Source organism: Muntiacus reevesi, chromosome 22, assembly GCF_963930625.1.
Source record: "Muntiacus reevesi chromosome 22, mMunRee1.1, whole genome shotgun sequence".
Taxonomy (NCBI): Eukaryota; Metazoa; Chordata; class Mammalia; order Artiodactyla; family Cervidae; genus Muntiacus; species Muntiacus reevesi.
Window position 1 is genome coordinate 46,488,836 of NC_089270.1, and position 17,394 is coordinate 46,506,229.

The 17,394-nt window shown below is 42.6% G+C and overlaps 1 protein-coding gene across 7 annotated transcripts in view; it reads right to left on the minus strand.

Annotated features, from left to right (window-relative positions):
- Nucleotides 1-7,111: 7,111 nt before the first annotated feature.
- The window catches only part of DCUN1D4 (defective in cullin neddylation 1 domain containing 4), a 69,231-nt gene continuing 58,948 nt past the window's right edge, over nucleotides 7,112-17,394 (minus strand). For all 7 annotated transcript variants that reach the window (XM_065914330.1, XM_065914332.1, XM_065914333.1 and 4 more), the window contains 3 exons: nucleotides 12,727-12,831; nucleotides 10,535-10,637; nucleotides 7,112-10,420 (listed from right to left, as the gene is read on the minus strand). In XM_065914330.1, the coding sequence (XP_065770402.1) occupies nucleotides 10,365-10,420; nucleotides 10,535-10,637; nucleotides 12,727-12,831 (264 nt within the window). In that variant the 3' untranslated portion in view covers nucleotides 7,112-10,364. The remainder of the gene's footprint in view (nucleotides 10,421-10,534; nucleotides 10,638-12,726; nucleotides 12,832-17,394) is intronic.

Consider the following 17,394-nt stretch of genomic DNA (forward strand, 5'->3'; position numbering starts at 1 on the left):
TTTAAATTCCATGTCAGATAATCCTAATATCTGAATCTCTTATGGGTCTTTTTTCTACTGATGTTTCCCCTTAAAAAAATCTTGTTCTTTTTATAGGCCTGTTTTTTTTTTTTTTTTTAAATGATTGCTAACACTACAAACAAGAAATTATAATCACATGAGGTTCTGTATGATATTTTTTGATAAAGGAAAGCTTATGTCAAGGCTTCAATAGTCTTATAAATATCCAAAAGTAGACATCAAAAAGCTGAGCAAAGACTGGGGAAATGGGTTATGGACCTGAAACTGGGGACCAAGCTCTCCCATCCATCTCTCAGGGAACTGCATGTCCCATATCTGCTTCTTGCTCCTGCTCTTGTTAATCAGCTTTTATTTCTGACTTATTAGTATATTGTTGTTGTTGTTGTTCAGTCACTCAGTCATGTCCGACTCTTTGAGACCCCATGGACTGCAGCACGCCAGGCTTCCCTGTCCTTCACCATCTCCTGCAGTTTGCTCAAACTCATGTCCATTGAGTCAATGATGTCATCCAATATAAACAATGTAAAATGTCAACCTACCCCAAATCTTCATGACATTATAGATCTCATACTCACCTATATCTTCCTGACTGACTCAGCATATCTTAGTTCAAATTTCTGCGGAAGAGGATATAAAAGACTTGGCCAAGTCTGTGGCTGATTGGCACCTGCTGGAACAGGAATGTACCTCAGGTCCAGTCGCCATAGGTGGAGAGGTGTGAACTCACATGATCCAAAAAGGCAGCAAGATCAAGCTTAGAAGTAAGTCTCAGCAGGGACTTGCCTGGTGGTCCAGTGGTTAAGAATGTGCCTCCCAATGCAGGGGATGTGGGTTCAATCCCCAGTCAGGGAACTAAGATGCCACATGCCATGGGGCAACTAATCCCATGTGCCCTTGCCGCACAATAAAAGATCCCACATGCTACAAACAAGACCTCAGGCAGTCAAATTAATAAATAAATTTTAAAAAGAAGTCTCAGTAGAAACCGAAGATACTCATATCTAGTATGAAAACATTGTCAGCATCACTAGACTTTGTGTTATCTTCTTCCTTTGGGCTTCTCACATCCATATATAACTACTGGAAAAACCATAGCCTTGACTAGATGGATCTTTGTTGACAAAGTAATGTCTCTGCTTTTAATATGCTATCTAGGTTGGTCATAACTTTCCTTCCAAGGAGTAAGTGTCTTTTAATTTCATGACTGCAATCACCATCTGCAGTGATTTTGGAGCCCCCAAAAATAAAGTCTGACACTGTTTCCACATCTATTTGCCATGAAGTATAGGACCAGACACCAAAATCTTAAGTTTTCTGAATGTTGAGCTTTAAACCAACTTATTCACTCTCCTCTTTCACTTTCATCAAGAGGCTCTTTAGTTCTTCTTCGCTTTCTGCCATAGGGTGGTGTCATCTGCATATCTGAGGTTATTGATATTTCTCCTGGCAATCTTGATTCCAGCTTGTGCTTCCTCCAGCCCAGCGTTTCTCATGATGTATTCTGCATGAGTTATATAAGCAGGGTGACAATATACAGCCTTGATGTACTCCTTTTCCTATTTGGAACCAGTCTGTTGTTCCATGTCCAGTTCTAACTATTGTTTCCTGACCTGCATACAGGTTTCTCAAGAGGCAGGTCAGGTGGTCTGGTATTCCCATCTCCTTCAGAATTTTCCACAGTTTATTGTGATCCAAACAGTCAAAGGCTTTGGCAGAAAGCAGAAATAGATATTTTTCTGAAATTCCCTTGCTTTTTTGATGATCCAGCAGATGTTGGCAATTTGATCTCTGGTTCCTCTGCCTTTTCTAAAACCAGCTTGAACATCTGGAAGTTCACGGTTCGCGTATTGCTAAAACCTGGCTTGGAGAATTTTGAGCATTACTTTATTAGCGTGTGAGATGAGGGCAATCGTGTGGTAGTTTGAGCATTCTTTGGCATTGCCTTTCTTCGGGATTGGAATGAAAACTGACCTTTTCCAGTCCTGCTGAGTTTTCCAAATTTGCTGGCATATTGAGTACAGCACTTTCACAGCATCATCTTTTAGGATTTGAAATAGCTCAACTGGAGTTCCATCACCTTCACTAGCTTTGTTCGTAGTGATGGTTCCTAAGGCCTACCTGACTTCACATTCCAGGATGTCTGGCTCTAGGTGAGTGTGAGTGATCACACCTTCATGATTATCTGGGTCATGGAGATCTTTTTTGTACAGTTCTTCTGTGCATTCTTGCCATCTCTTCTTAATATCTTCTGCTTCTATTAGGTCCATACCATTTCTGCCCTTTATTGAGCCCATCTTTGCATGAAATGCTCCCTATCAACGGAGGTTCATGACATTGTACAGGAGACAGGAATCAAGACCATCCCCAAGAAAAAGCAAAAAAGCAAAATGGCTGTCTAAGGAGGCCTTACAAATAGCTGTGAAAAGAAGAGAAGCGAAAAGCTGAAGGAGAAAAGGAAAGATATTCCCATTTGAATGCAGAGTTCCAAAGAATAGCAAGGAGATCTAAGAAAGCCTTCCTCAGCGATCAGTGCAAAGAAATTGAGAATTATGTTTTATTTGCTGGGAATTTTTAGGATTTCAAGCCTGGAAGACAGCATCTCAAGTAACCTTGAAAGGACTGTCCCAAGCAGGCAGGGGAAGGAGTCAGGTTGTATCGAAGTGTGCAACAAACATCAAGGATTAGTGTGAATTAAGGAAAAGCAGGTATCTCAAATTAAGGAATATAGCACTCTTCTTTGTATGGGAAGATGCAAATGTCTAGGTACACTGCAATCACTCCCTTCATACGCATCTCGGCTATCTGGGGCCAGCACCCTGCCTCTGGTTCCTCGTGGCCTTAGTCCTGCATGCACGCTCACCACGGTGTCAGCAGTCGCAGCGGCTGGACCGCAGGCACTGCTTTCCACATGAGCACACTTGGGGCTCAGACGTTCACACCTGGAGGCCCCAAATCGCCAATGGCCGCGACATCCTTGTTTACTGATATGGCAGGAAACACTCCATTTCACATCTTGAGAGTATTTCAAATTCAAAAAAGGAGGGAAAAGTGGATTGTTCACTGATTATAGGAAGACATAACTGCTAGAACTCGTTTTTAAACTTGTCTCTATTGATCAATGACAGTTCTGTATTGGGACCCACATGTGGTACTTCAACTTAAAAGAACGGTATGTTTGGTCTTTGTCCCAGTTCCTGACACAGAGCTCCTAAAATCCTTGGGATTTCTCTAAGTGAACAGAAATTATGGTGTCTTTTGTTATGTCAATGAGATGCCTTTTAGGAAGCCCCTAAAGGGCCTGCTTGCCAGGGTATCCAGCCCTGTGATTACAGGGTTGGAATTTCAGGTCTAAACCCCTCATCTCCAGAGAAGAGCTGGAGATTGCATTCAATCACCAATAGCCAATGATTTAACCAATCAGGGCTGTTAGGAAGCCTCTTTACAAACTCGAAAGGACAGACTTCAGAGAGCTTTCATGAACACGTGAAGATTTGGGGAGAGTGGTGCACTCAGGAAGCATAGGAGCTCCATCCATGCCCCACATACCTTGCCCTTTGCGTCTCTTCCGTTAGGCTGTTTCTGAGTTACATTCGTTTATAATAAACTGGAAACGGAAGGAAGGGGCTTCCCAGGTGATGCAGTGGTAAAGAATCCACCTGCCAATGCAGGAGACGCAGGTTCGATCCCTGGGTCAGAAGATCCCCTAGAGAAGAAAATGGCAACCCACTCTAGTGTTCTTGCCTGGGAAAAGCCATGGACAGAGGAGCCTGGAGGGGATACAGTCCATGGGGTCCCAAAAGAGTCCGACACAACTCAGTGGCTAAACAACATTGGAAGCGACTATTTCTCCAAGTTCCATGAATAGCTATAGCAAATTAATTGAACCTAATGAAGTTATGGGAGATTTAGCAAATTATAGCCGGTTGGTTAAAAGCACAGGTGACAACCTGGACTGAAATTGGCATCTGAAGCGCGGTAGGGGTGCTGTCTTGCAGGACTGAGCCCTCAGTCTGTGGGATCTAACACTCTCTTCTGGGTAGATCATGTCAGAACTGAACTGCTTGGTACTGTTGGAAAACACCCACACACCAGACCATGCCTTTGGAAGCAGCCCCAAACTTCTGAAATTGGCTAATTAGCAATAAATAGCCTTACTCCAGTGACCTCAATTCCATGACTGATGCTCAACAAATCCCTAAAATGCCCACTTCTGAAAAACTGGCCAAACCTGAACTCCAGTTTCTCTCAAACTCTTAACAAAATTAGCAGGAGAGGGGCACCAGTAAGTCCATCAGAGAAGCCAGCAACGCAGAGAGCTTACACGCCTCCATCCTCCTCCAGGCCAACTCTCTCCACACTGTGCGGGCACCCCAGCAAATTCTGGGTAGAGATATCTACCTGAGTTTACACTTCCATTCCCCCACCTTCCAGCTATGTGACTTAGGACAAGTCACTCAAACGCTCTGAACTTCAGTTTCCTCTACGTATGTATTTCCAGGAGATCAGGATACAGCACGTGGTCTGACTGGCCGCCTTCTCTTCCAAAAGTAGCTACATGATGTCATTAAGTCAACAACTGGCCTTCTCGACTGCATCCCTCGAATCCAATACAGCCTGCTGGTAACCAGATCTCAAAACAAAAATCACACATAAATACTTGACAATGGTGTGCTAAAGTAACGACAATCATTGCAACGGACTAAAATGATTCTGCCGCCTCCGCTGGTATCTTTGTGTACACTGCTGCACCTCCTGAGGGACAGTCCTTGGATGAGTCCCCATAATGCCCAGCTCTCCAAAAGGAACACTCAGCTCCAAATGAGTCAGTGTCTTTCTGGTCTACCATGTATAATTGATAAGGTGCCACTTACACCCAATCAGCATAAGACCTTCCATCCAGAGGTCCTCCCTAATTCTTCAGTCTGTTGATTTTCTATTTATCCCAGTCCCTTCTCTGCACGCTTATAAAATTTAATTCTTATGTTCTCAATTTCACATAGGAATTCTGCCTCAACATACAATTCAAGTTAATAAAGACAATGATTAAACTGAGAATCTGAAAATCAACCTTGATGGGGGAGTAATAAGGTTTGGAAGGATTTCTGAGCACTTTAAGACATGCAGAATAGGTTATTCAAAACTATCTATTATTTTAAGGAGTGATTCTGGGAACTTATGTGATGAAGTATTAGTTGCTCAGTCATGCTCAACTCTTTGCAACCCCATGAACTGTAGCCCACCAGGCTCCTCTATCAAGGGAATTCTCCAGGCAAGAATACTGGAGTGGATTGCCATTTCCTTTCTTCCAGAGGATCTTCCTGACCCAGTGATCAAACCCGGGTCTCCTGCATTGCAGGCAGATTCTTTACCGTCTTGAGTCACAGGGAAGTCCTACATGACGGGATAATCCTTGTCCAAATCCTACTCTTGAGGTGGGATATGTAGGAGCCAACAAGTAATAAAGTCAAAATAAATAACAGGCCCTATATGCAGGGCAGAAGAAGAGACGCAGAAGTACAGAACAGACTTTTGAACTCTGTGGGAGAAGGGGAGGGTGGGATGTTTCAAAAGAACAGCATGTATATTATCTGTGGTGAAACAGACCACCAGCCCAGGTGGGAGGCATGAGTCAAGTGCTCGGGCCTGTTGGGCTGGGAAGATCCAGAGGAATCGGGTGGAGAGGGAGGTGGGATGGGAGACCAGGATGGGGAATTCGTGTAACTCTATGGCTGATTCATATCAATGTATGACAAAACCCACTGAAAAATAAAAATTTAAAAAAATAAATAAATAAATAAATAAATAAATAAAAAAAGAGGGAACAAAACATAGTGGCTTTCAAAATACTATTAGAAGTTAGACCAAAACTCTGGTGAGTTAGTTCGCTGGTAACAAGTACAGCTGCAGCTCTCTTTAATCATCATACATTTATCCTAAGACTTCTACAGAACACTAGTTTGAATTTCAGATATTCAAATTAGGCAATTCTGAGATGTCTCTGCTGGAAAGTGTCAGAGGAAAAACCAAACCTCTTCAGCATGCTTTCTCAAGGCCAGAGTTCTTCACAATCCACTCTCCAGGGAGTGATTGCAAAAGAATTTCCTTCAGAGGACTGAATACATTTCTTCGGGAGAAGAGATTTACATTTTAAATGATGTTTTAAAAAATTTTCCATTTAATTACTACAGTCAATTTTTGTTTTTCAGTTTCCAATTATTATTCTCAGCACAGGCTACTTACCATAATTTTTCTCAGCAAGTACACTTCTATACATGGGATGATTTTATTTTTTGTTAAGGCAATTGAAGATAAATGTTAGGAACCAATTCAGGGGGGTAAAAAACCCAAAGTATTTTCTGTTGAATGTGCCAGAAGTGGTGAACATGCCTTATTTTGGAATACCTCCTGCACCACAAGCTTAGCTTAGGTACACAGGGCCAGAAAGCTTGATGTATTGTTTGCTCACATGATAGGTTTCTTTTTTCTTTCCTTTCTAGCTATAACAGAGTTCCAAGGGCAATTCTTTTCTAAAGAAATCACAAAAGCTTTTCCCTAAGCTTCTGCATAAAAGTTATTCTTCTCACCAGAATTTGGGGAGAACATTCAATTGAGTCATTTTAGTATGATGTAACCACGTCACAGCATCATGGGAACTAGGTCCTGCCTTCCTATAGGTTCAAACAAATGAAGGAAGTTCAGAAGGAACTGTTTCCCACCTCACTTCTGTAGCCTTGGGGCTGACTCGATGATACATGAAACACTTTTAAACTACCTTGTGTGCTGTGCTTAGTCGCTCCGTCGCATCCAACTCTCTGCGACCCCATGGACTGCAGCCCGCCAGGCTCCTCTGTCCATGGGGATTCTCCAGGCAAGAGTACTGAAGCGGGTTGCCATGCCCTTCCTTCTCCAGGGGATCTTCCCAACTCAGGGAGAGAACCCAGCTCTCCCGCACTGCAGGCGGATTCTAGTCTGAGCTACCCAGGGAAGTCTAAAACTACCTTAAAGGGGTTTTATAAGAGAAAGCCAGAAAAGAGAAAAATAAACAAATCAGTTCTGAAACCAAACACAAATAACTTTTTTATTTATGGGGTATCATTTTACATCAATTCCATTAAAACCTAAAACCAGTTTGCTGTACTCAAGTTAGGTGGCATAACAATATTTCAGTTAAGCTGGGAGTCACAGGACTTGCACACGTTTATGAAGGTGATGCAAATACTGAGGACACGAAGCATTCACAGTTACGGGTTAGCTGCAGTTCACTGACAGTAACCCCGAGAGAAATGACCTCATGAAGAGAAGCAACCCACATTTTGGTCTCATTTACAGACACCCAACAATTTAGTTGGTCAATGGACTCTATACATATATTATACAACATATGAAAGAATAAAAGATAAGGCTTACAGAGGTATTTTAGCAGTTGTAAGAATAAAAACCAAGGGTACAAACTAACTTTTAAAGCTTTCTGTATAAACTTCAAAAGCACTGTTAAGATGGAGACTGAGAGGCAATAGAAGTCTGTTGTTAATCCAGATCCTAGAAGTCTGTCTAGTCAGCTTTATAAAAACTTAGTTCAGAGGTCATGCTTCAAATAAGCTGCACCCAACATTATAGATGATGATTATGGCAAATCAAATAATGCAATTTCTGACCTACCGCAATGGTAAACATCTAAAAGTTGGATTCCATTATCACAGAGTATTGCAACGTGGAGGCCAAAACACGACAGAAAGAGAGAAAGGGTGGAGATGTAGGTGATAAAGAAAAACCAGAAAAAGGCACCCTCATTTACTTAGCATTTGCCCATAAATAAGTGCTTGTGACTGCTCAACTTATGTAACTCAGGGAGATTTTTATGAAAAAATATCTTATTACTTCTGCCTTTTCTTCCCCTTAAAAATAACTGCATAAAATCACAGAAACCAAGGGCAAGCACGCTGCAGTCACAAAGATTTATTTTTCAAGGGAATTCAGAGATTATTTGGCCTTTTCTAATAGGCAAGATCATCCTTTTGGAATACTTACTTCCATGTTACACATCATGAAATCATTTTTGCTTGGCTTTTCCAAAACCCCTGTCATCAAAATGTTCACTGTGTATTAAAATGTAACGTTTTCCCTGTAGCCATCCTCTTATTTTGGGATTAACTGTGCTTACTGTTAAAAAATTCTCCAGTTTCTTACAGTACCTTTCAAAATAATTTCAATGATGATTTCTATTTGCTTTAAACAAAACTAGAGTCAATCAAATTTAAGAACTGCTGCCTTTAAAGTGTGATTTAAAGGGACCCTTTAAAGTGTGATTCATGGGACCCTTTTGAAAATGAATCAAGTTCTCCACAGATTGGAACCTGCCTATAGCCAGTTGTCAATGGAGTTAACAGGCACCCGTCGGAACGGAAGCCCTTTCAACACACTGGTCTCAGGAGCTGTGCTTGCTGTCAACGTCTTCTGTTCTTTTCAGGGATGAATTTGTGCAAACTGGTGTGAATGTGTAAGGTAGAAGGGGAGTCTACAGCTTCTAAACAAGGAATGATTAAGTATGCTTAATCACTACAGAGTTTTTCAAACTTCTGGTTTATTTCACAGCAAACCAAACCTTTCTATTTGGTATAAAAAGGAAGTGAATTTCATTCTACCAGGTCATGATTTTGTATATGCACACACACTGTATATACATACAAAATTCCTGTCTTTGGTGGTTCACTTAGGGGAAAAAAAAAAAAGTATGAAAGTCTGAACACTGTTTGCAAAGAAACTGAAATCATGGTCAAACAGTAGCATTGTCTGTGTGCTTTACTCATAATGCCATTTAAAGGTTCACATTTGACCCAAAAGGTTTTGGGGCCAGGTTTTGAAATAATCTGAACCTCTTCCAACTGGCACATGTTCAGTCATGGATTCTGCTCACAACTATGCATTCACTTGCTCAAATGCACCAGTAACTTTCACTTCGTTTAAGTCATTAGCCTACTGTGTTCTCACAAAACTTTAGGGACTAAATTAAGTCATTCAATAGCACCAGAGAGTTGAGGGAGAAGCATGTTTTTTATACATTTCCTTGAGAAGGGTTAAGACAAGAAAAGGAAAAAAAAAAAAAAAACATAAAATACAAACCTAAAAATACCGTCCCGTTTGCTCCTGTTTCCTCACCCACATAAATAATGGCTATCACCTCTCTGTACATATTACTCAGGTAATGACGAGTGGCCCCTCCAGGAAAGGTCCTACCGTGTAATAGAGTTTTTAGCTCAATGCTGGTGGTGTCGTGTCCACTGCCTGCAATGGACATTCTGCCAGGAAAAGCCTAGCGTGAAAGAAACAAAAAAAGGAAAACAAAAAAAACACCTCTCACTTACAGTATAGTTCCTCCCCCACCCCCGCCCCTGCAAAACTAGAAAATTATGCACCATGAAAGCTTAACTAAAAATTCAAGCCACAACTAAAAGTGCTCTGCAGTTATAAATTGCCAGCAAACCGTTAGGTTTTCACGGAGGCGGCAAAATAAATTTTACTTAGAATGGCATAGAAAGCATCAGCAGACCAAACACTGACTAGAAGAATGCAAAAGAAAAAAGAAAAGCACTAAAAAAGTGTACAAGGGTTTAAAACCAATGGGAAAAAAAGGTGCAACTGTAATTTGTTCATCTGTACCTATATTGAAACTATGACAGCTTTAACATTAGAAAATCAAAACCTATATCCGGCATGGTGGGGATGATTTGTGGCAAGGTATGGGTCTATATGTTCAATTATTCTAACTTTCATCACTTCAAAATGCTAATATTTAAGTAAACCAAATTAGGTTTGGCATAACGCCTCTGAAAGTTACGACTCCCACCTCCTTTCAAAGTTGGCCTCTTAAATAATAAGGTTAATTCTGGCAACATTTGCATATGGTAACAGCTGTTCTGTCTTGTGTTCTGAAATGCTACATTTTGAGACCAAAGAAAAGTGTAATTGGGTCATCTGAAAAAAGGGACTAGAAATATGCCACAAAAATTATTTTACAATACATTTTTGCAGAAATAATCTCTAGGTGAAGCTTTGTCTTTTTATACACATATACAAAATTTAAACAGCAATATACACATAATCACAGTGAGGACGTTGGCAAATTCACCAATCTGTAGTGTAAATACAAACTGCAAGGCAGCCTTCCAAGAGAACAATGCCACACAGCAAGCAGAGCTGGCCCATTCAACAGCAAACACCAAGACGCCCCTGCCAAGGGAGACAGTGCAAGAAAGCAGCATGCGCTTGGACACAAACAGCGGTTTATGGCTAACGGCTGACACGACTGTGCTAACAGTGACTCTCTCGCTGCTATGCATAAAGTCCTAGGACATCTGTTTGTCTTTATGCCACTCCACAAACTCGTCCAACAAAACTGGCCCTGAAGAGAGAGAGAAGAGGGGGAGGGAACAACACAGCTATGAGACTTCTCATGACAAGGCTGAGGAGCAAATGTGCGGGGGGCGGGGGGAAGCGATGCCCACCCAGTACTTACATGCTCCATCTTCATCGTAGTTGCTGAGGTCAAGGTTAATTGTTCTGCTGAACTCTAGCACATTGCACCACTGGTCTTTATTAATAACTTTATATTTTGATTGCTGGTGGAGGAAAAATAACATGAATTACTGACACAACAAATCAGTTTCAACTGCTGTGACAATCAGCTTGAAGGTTAACACTCACGAAGGTTAACACTTTCCATTTGCAGTGTGTTAGGCACCATTCTAGGAGAAGGGGGAGAGACAGCGAGAGGGAAACTCTGGATGACAATTTTCATTGCAAAAATATATGGGGGCTCAACATAAAACAACAAATGCATCAAAGAAACACAACTTTACATCCCTAGAAGTGAAATTTCTCGATGGCAAAAGTCCTTTTATGTGAAAGAGGGATAATATCCATTTCACAGAGATGTGGTAAGGATTAGGACAGATAATTTCTGTAATTTATGAAAAGCACTTTACTGAGTGTGTGGCACACAGTAAGTGCTAAATAAAGAGCTGCTCCCATTAACAGGCCCTGACGTGAACATCATGCTTCCTGTCAAGCTGTCAGCTAACAGCGCATGCCGCTGCGGGTTTACTCAACGAGACCGTGCTGAGTGCTGCAAGCAGTCTCGGGACCAGGAGGCCCAGCCACTGAAGAATTAGTGTCCTAATAATTAAAAACTTGTGTCTAATCATACAAGGACTAAGAACAGCCATGAAGCAGTTTTTCTCTCCCCCCCAGACAAGAAAAAGGCCACATGCATATTCAAAATACAATATTCCTGTATAAAAATCTAAAAATAAAACCCAGTCTGATAATTCTTAAGACTTTGCCACTAAAATTGGGAACATTGGGAAACAAAACAAGTATATAAAAAGCAAAGAGAGTTGAGCCAATGGTTTGGAGGATGCAAACACAAGAAAAGCTCAAATAAAAGGATTACTGGGTCCTTTTTAAAGGAAAATGCAAGCTGGTGTGAGAGAGAGAACAAAGCACAGACTACAAGTGTAACTTTCTAAGCAACTAAAAGCAAAACCCAGTGACTGAAACAGTTGATGGTGCTCCTCGAAACGTGTGAAGTCAAATCAGCTACAGAAGGACCTTCACACCCGGCCTTAAATTCTGCCCAGCCTCCTGAGATCAGGAGCCCATTGTTACTCACTTTTCAAATAAAGCTAACATTTCTGAGGGTTGTCAGAGAAACTGGAAGAGATCACTGGTAAATACGGGCTGTCATGTAAACAAGTGCTTCTTATATTAAAAACTAGTTTTCATACCTTTCTTCAGGAATCCCAGTTAGTAATGTTAAAAGCAAATTTTAATAACAGTTCTCAAAGAATCCTATCAGTTGGAAGTTTTTCTGGACCATTACACCAACAAGTTGTAAGGAAGATTATTTCAAGAGTGAAGCTAGAGTCAGGGTAAAGTCCAGGATTTTCTCCAAGATCCAACAGCCTCATCCTTTCAAGCAAAAAGCAATTTTTAAAGGGGTTTGGGGACTGGAGGGCAAGAAGGAGGCTATATATGACAAAGTAACTCAGACTTCCATCTCAGGTTCTTCCAGGTCTTAACAGTATTATTACATTGGCATCAGAGATGGTGCGTAATAACCAGCAGCTCAGAATTTCTCTCATTAATACTTAGAGCAAACAAACGATAACAATGGAGGGAAGTGCTGGGTTATTTCGAACACAAACATGAAGAAAATTTAAACTGCAGGAGATACCAACTGAAGGAATTGGCCACTGAGACTGATCTAGGTCCCCAAGGTGCTTGAAGGTGAGAGTAGTTAAGGACATGTTACAGACTGAACTTAAGTGGGAGAGTGGATGGTTGTTCTCTAACCTTCGCTTCATCAAAGTGGAACTTCATCTAAAGCCACAAGATAAGGTAAATCTTGTTTTACTCTTGTTATAAAGAGCAGGAAATCTAAACACAAACAAAACTTTTAAAAGGGGGACGAGAGAGGAGAGTCCAGAGCTGCGCTGTCTGGAGCATTTGCAGGGGGCCAGGGGCATGTGCAGTGCACACGGGGATGCTCGGGGCTCGGGGATGTGTGCTCAGTGGCAGTAAGTATGTCGCCACTTCCTACAGGCAGGGAAGGACGACAGACAGAAAGGTACAGAAAAGGATCAAGTAAAGGATACTTGGCAGTTCCAAGCAAGCAAACACACATTCCACAAAGTAACAATTTAGTACCTCTAAGAACTGGTGAAAAACTGGAAAAAGGGGCCAGATTTTTCCTAGTAACAGTCCCAACATGCACTTGGCAGTGTTTATGTCTAGGCTTCGCTGGTCCTTTTCCTGTTTAACAAACAAAAACAAGGATGAGCCAGGTGCCCCCAAACAATCAGTTTCAACAATCCAAATTCCTATTTCACTTCAGTGAGGAACTAGTAAACAGCTCCTATATCATATACCATAAAAACCTGAATCAAGACTGAGGTAGGGGGAGGGGAGGTGGTCAGACATAATGGAAGGATTAAACAGTTTTGTACTATACAATTTTACTGTGAGAAAGATTCACATCAATTGAATGATCACCCTAATCTATGATTATTTCATGGGACATGTTTGTCATCTATGATTATTTCTTGGGATAAATAAAAATCCATAACTCAATCACTAGCTGTTTGACATTTATGATTATTATTGACATCATAACTACTGATCCCCAAAACCTAAAACTTAACTAAATAACAGTTTAAAGGTTTCAAATTTCATGCTTAGGAATCAGGTTTCCTTGAAAAAAAATCTTTCTTCCACCAATTTTATTTCACTGTAAATATTTTTTTTGTACCTAACAATGATGGAATCCAACGGAGCTCACAATGAACATTGGGGCTCTGGAGAATCTCCCATCCCCCACCCCCGGGGGAAAACAGTATGTCCACCTGTCTACCTGCTTCATGCTGCTTACCTTAGATTTGCTGCAAGCGACATCTAGTAGAACACCCCTAACTAACAGCCAAGTGGAAGACAACACTGCATGGGGAATCCAGAACAGACACTTACATAAACCTGAATGTGGGCAGGTTAAGCTCCTTCTACTTACATTTACAATTAAAAATTTTAATTCCTCACTGATCTTTCTTACAAGATTCCATTTGGGAACTAAAAAGTGGGCAGTTTGTATGTAAAAGGACAGAGGACCTGGGACCTTGAGTGGTAACCTTAGACATCAAATGCTAGCTAGCCTCCTCCTGGTATCTTAGTTTCAAAGAAAGTTTGCAAAAGTATCTTTCTATAAAGGGAGAAAGTGCCTGGCTGTTTCATGTGGAGTGGAATCTAAACGTTCACCAGATTAAGGGAGGATGCATGACCCCGTGCCAGCCACACATGCAGCCACACATACCTCCTGATAAAACTGTTACCTCAAGGATTCTAACAGTGAAGTGCTCTTGAGTACAAGGAGAATTTCTGGCCCTGACACTGATTTTAAAGTAAAGGACTTAAACAATACAGCAAACGTAAGCGCCTCACTCAATAGCCAACAATGGAGATGTGCGACGGGTCTGCCTTTCGGCCCCAGTTGTGCAGCACAACGACCATGCAACCACAGGCCAGGTCAGATGGCTCTGTTAGCCGGCCCTGTCCCGGCCACACAGCTTCAGCCTGAGGAGGGCTCCACAGTTCAGGGCAAGGAGGGGCCTGCCCTCCAGAGCCTGTCCTGCCCTCCCTGCCCACATGTATCACCCTGCTCAGGGGTGCAGGGCTCACTCCGAGGAGAGGACGTGGGGCCCCCTCCTGCCCCCGAGCCTCATGGTGTGTTGCGCTGCATGGCTCACACTTCTGCAATGCACTGTGCAAGCAAACAGAAAACTTCCTCTTGTCCTGTCACGTGGGTGCAGCAGCAGCAGCAAACCCCGCTATGGACACCCTCCACAGTCCCATGGAAGAAAGCCAGGGACCTGGTGAAAACGCACGCAGCACCACGGGACCGGGCCCCAGCTGAACAACAGCTCAGGCAGCGCTGGGCTGAGGGCATGGACGCCCTGGAAATGCTCTCGCTCTGAGGAGCCTGCAGTCGTTCACTAGACCTGAAGTCGCCAGTCATGCCCTGATGCACACTGTGCCTTCTTCCAACACCATCCACATCCCCATCACAATGGACGTACACTACGGTGACAGAAAAGAAGATACAGAGGACCTGGACAGACTCTTGGAAACAGCGCAACCATCTGACAAACTGGTGACCATGAAGGATTTCAATGCATGTGTTTGGCAGCGAGGCCAAAACATGGAGGGAAGGCATCCGACTCACAGGGCTGGAAAGCCGAACAGCACTCACTCACTCCTGCTCTGCCAGGGTGCCAGCCAGCAGCGCGCAATCACTAACACCATCTTCTGCCTAGCAAACAAGAGAGAGGCATTACGGAGGCACTCGCGATCCGAACAGTGGCGTCTCGCGGATCACCAGTGTGGCCTGGGCGGGGTGAGAGGCTAGGTGCAGAGGACCATGACTGCAAACACTGCGGATTCCTGGGGCCAGCACGGCTGGGAGCTCCCAGAGCAAGCATCTACGCAACAGCGAGACGGAGACACGCCGGGGGTTCTCCGACAGTGATCCTAACGGCACTCTCAAAGGTGCTCCCAACTAAGTGAACTGAACCTCCCAGGATGCTATGAAGCAGCCGTAAACACTGAATGTTTTTTTTTTTTTTTAAATCACCTTAACAAATCCAAGGAATACAGCTAGAAACATCTAGAAGCCCTTCGAAGGAAATTCAAATAGTACGCAGTCAACACTGACCCTGTGACTCTGCTTGTGGAGTATCAGGGCACGAGAGGCAGACTTCGGCATCTCAATACACAAATAACAATGTTTTTGCAAGGCAATTACACAGTTAAGCTCAACCATTGACACTTCCTTTAAAACATAAAGAAAAAAAAGATCTGTCAACTGGCACAGTTTTTACACAGTCATTTTATTTGGTATAGATTCTATTATTCTACTCTTAGAAGATAAGATATTATTTGAAACCTGAGGTTTGTGTGTGTTAGTCGCTTAATCGTGTCCAACTTTTTGTGACCCCATGGGCTGTGGTCTGCCAGGGTCCTCTGTCCATGGAATTCTCCAGGCAAGAATACTGGAGTGGGTTGCCATTTCCTTCTCCAGGGGATCTTCTCGACCCAGGGACTGAACCCATGTCTCCTGTGTTGCAGGCAGATTCTTTACTGTCTGAGCCACCAGAGGATTACAAGTACGTAAGTAATGTCAATGAAGAAAAATTCAACCACTATTTCTAATTTTATGGCTAACTTTTATTGAGAACTGAACCAGCAACAGTTTTAAGTGCCTTATACTCAATACTCATGTAATATGAGAGGCTATTACTATATGCCTATTACAGGAGGCATTATTATAATCCCCAATTTATAAATAAGGAAACCGAGGCACAAGAGTTAAATGACCTTGATAAGAGCTGGGTCTGAACCAGGAGACTAATTCCAAACCTGAGCATTTCATCATGTACCCATTTGCCTCCATCTCAGCTCTTCAGAGTTCAATTCACTTTACAAACAACTGCTGAGCAAATTCAGGCAATAACCAAAGGGTGACCTTAAAGGTAAAGCCAACCAGATGTTCACAGTAACGAACCTGGGATTAAATGACCACATATTCCTCCTACTTTTGTCCTCACCCATGCCTGCCTTCTGTCTTCCTCATAATTTACAATAAAAGTATAAGGAAGAAGTAGCGAGCAGTGTGTGTCCGTGTATGTCTGGCGTGCTGTGGGCTGTATGGAGAGGGAAATCAGACAAACACATTAAGAAATCTTATTTCTTAAGAAATAAGAACTGACTCAAGTTAGAAGAGGAAATGAATCAAATGGTCACAGCAGATCTCCGGTTAAAGTTGGACAGAGTTCTCTGGTAACAGGGTGTTGAACATCAAGACCCAACAAAATCTTCCTCAGCACACCCTATGAGGGACATCCACAACCATTCCACCAAATGGAAGTGACCAGGACATGAGCTCTAACATGTGACCTGAAACACCTCAAAAACTAAATAAAACCACTCGCAGTTGGAAAAGGTGGGTGCATCATGGGACAGGCTGTGAGGACTGACTTCTGACAACAGATTAACCATCGCAGGATCACCTCTCAAGAAGGCGGGATTTCCACTAGTACCTTCTGCCTCCACAAAACCCTGCAATACAACTTCTTAAAGCTTCACTGCAAGGGCTGAAAAGCCAGGACTCGCCCCTAAAGAAATCTCCCATTCTTTTCTTACTCACTGCCCTTCTTCTCTCTCACCCCACAAAACCCCCCTTCCACCCACCCAGAAGCCTCTCTGCCTCAGTCACGCAGAAGGGCTGCACTCAGCTCCCATCTCCCCACCGAGCCTGGAAACTTCCCTCAGTCCTCCCCGTCATTCTCGCCTTCCAGCACCTAGGCTGTGGGAGGACCTCCTAGAGTGGGTCATCCATTCATGGTGTCAACCCTCAGCCAGGCTAAGATGCTGTTCTTCTCCGCGCCTCACTCAGCCCAACATTCACCCTTCTCAGAACCCCAAGAGCAACTCCTTCTACGGCTTTCAGCACAGTACCTTGTCTTTGCCCCAAAGAATACAGAAAAGCAAACTTAACTGATATTTAATAACCAGCATCAGAGCAACCAAAAAAATCACTCTAGTCTTTTATCTCATTCTCTTTGTCCCATCTTATTCTCACTAGGTCCTTTTAAAGGAATCAAGCCAAAAATGACTGTTTTACTTAAAGGAATCCACATTTGTTTATGTAATAAAATTTACATTAGGGGAAAAAACACTAAGCATAAAAATATTCAAGACAAAATTCCACTTGCAGAAGGAACTGGCCATTTCAGCCCAAGTCTCTGTCCCACCACCTCCCTGGAACAG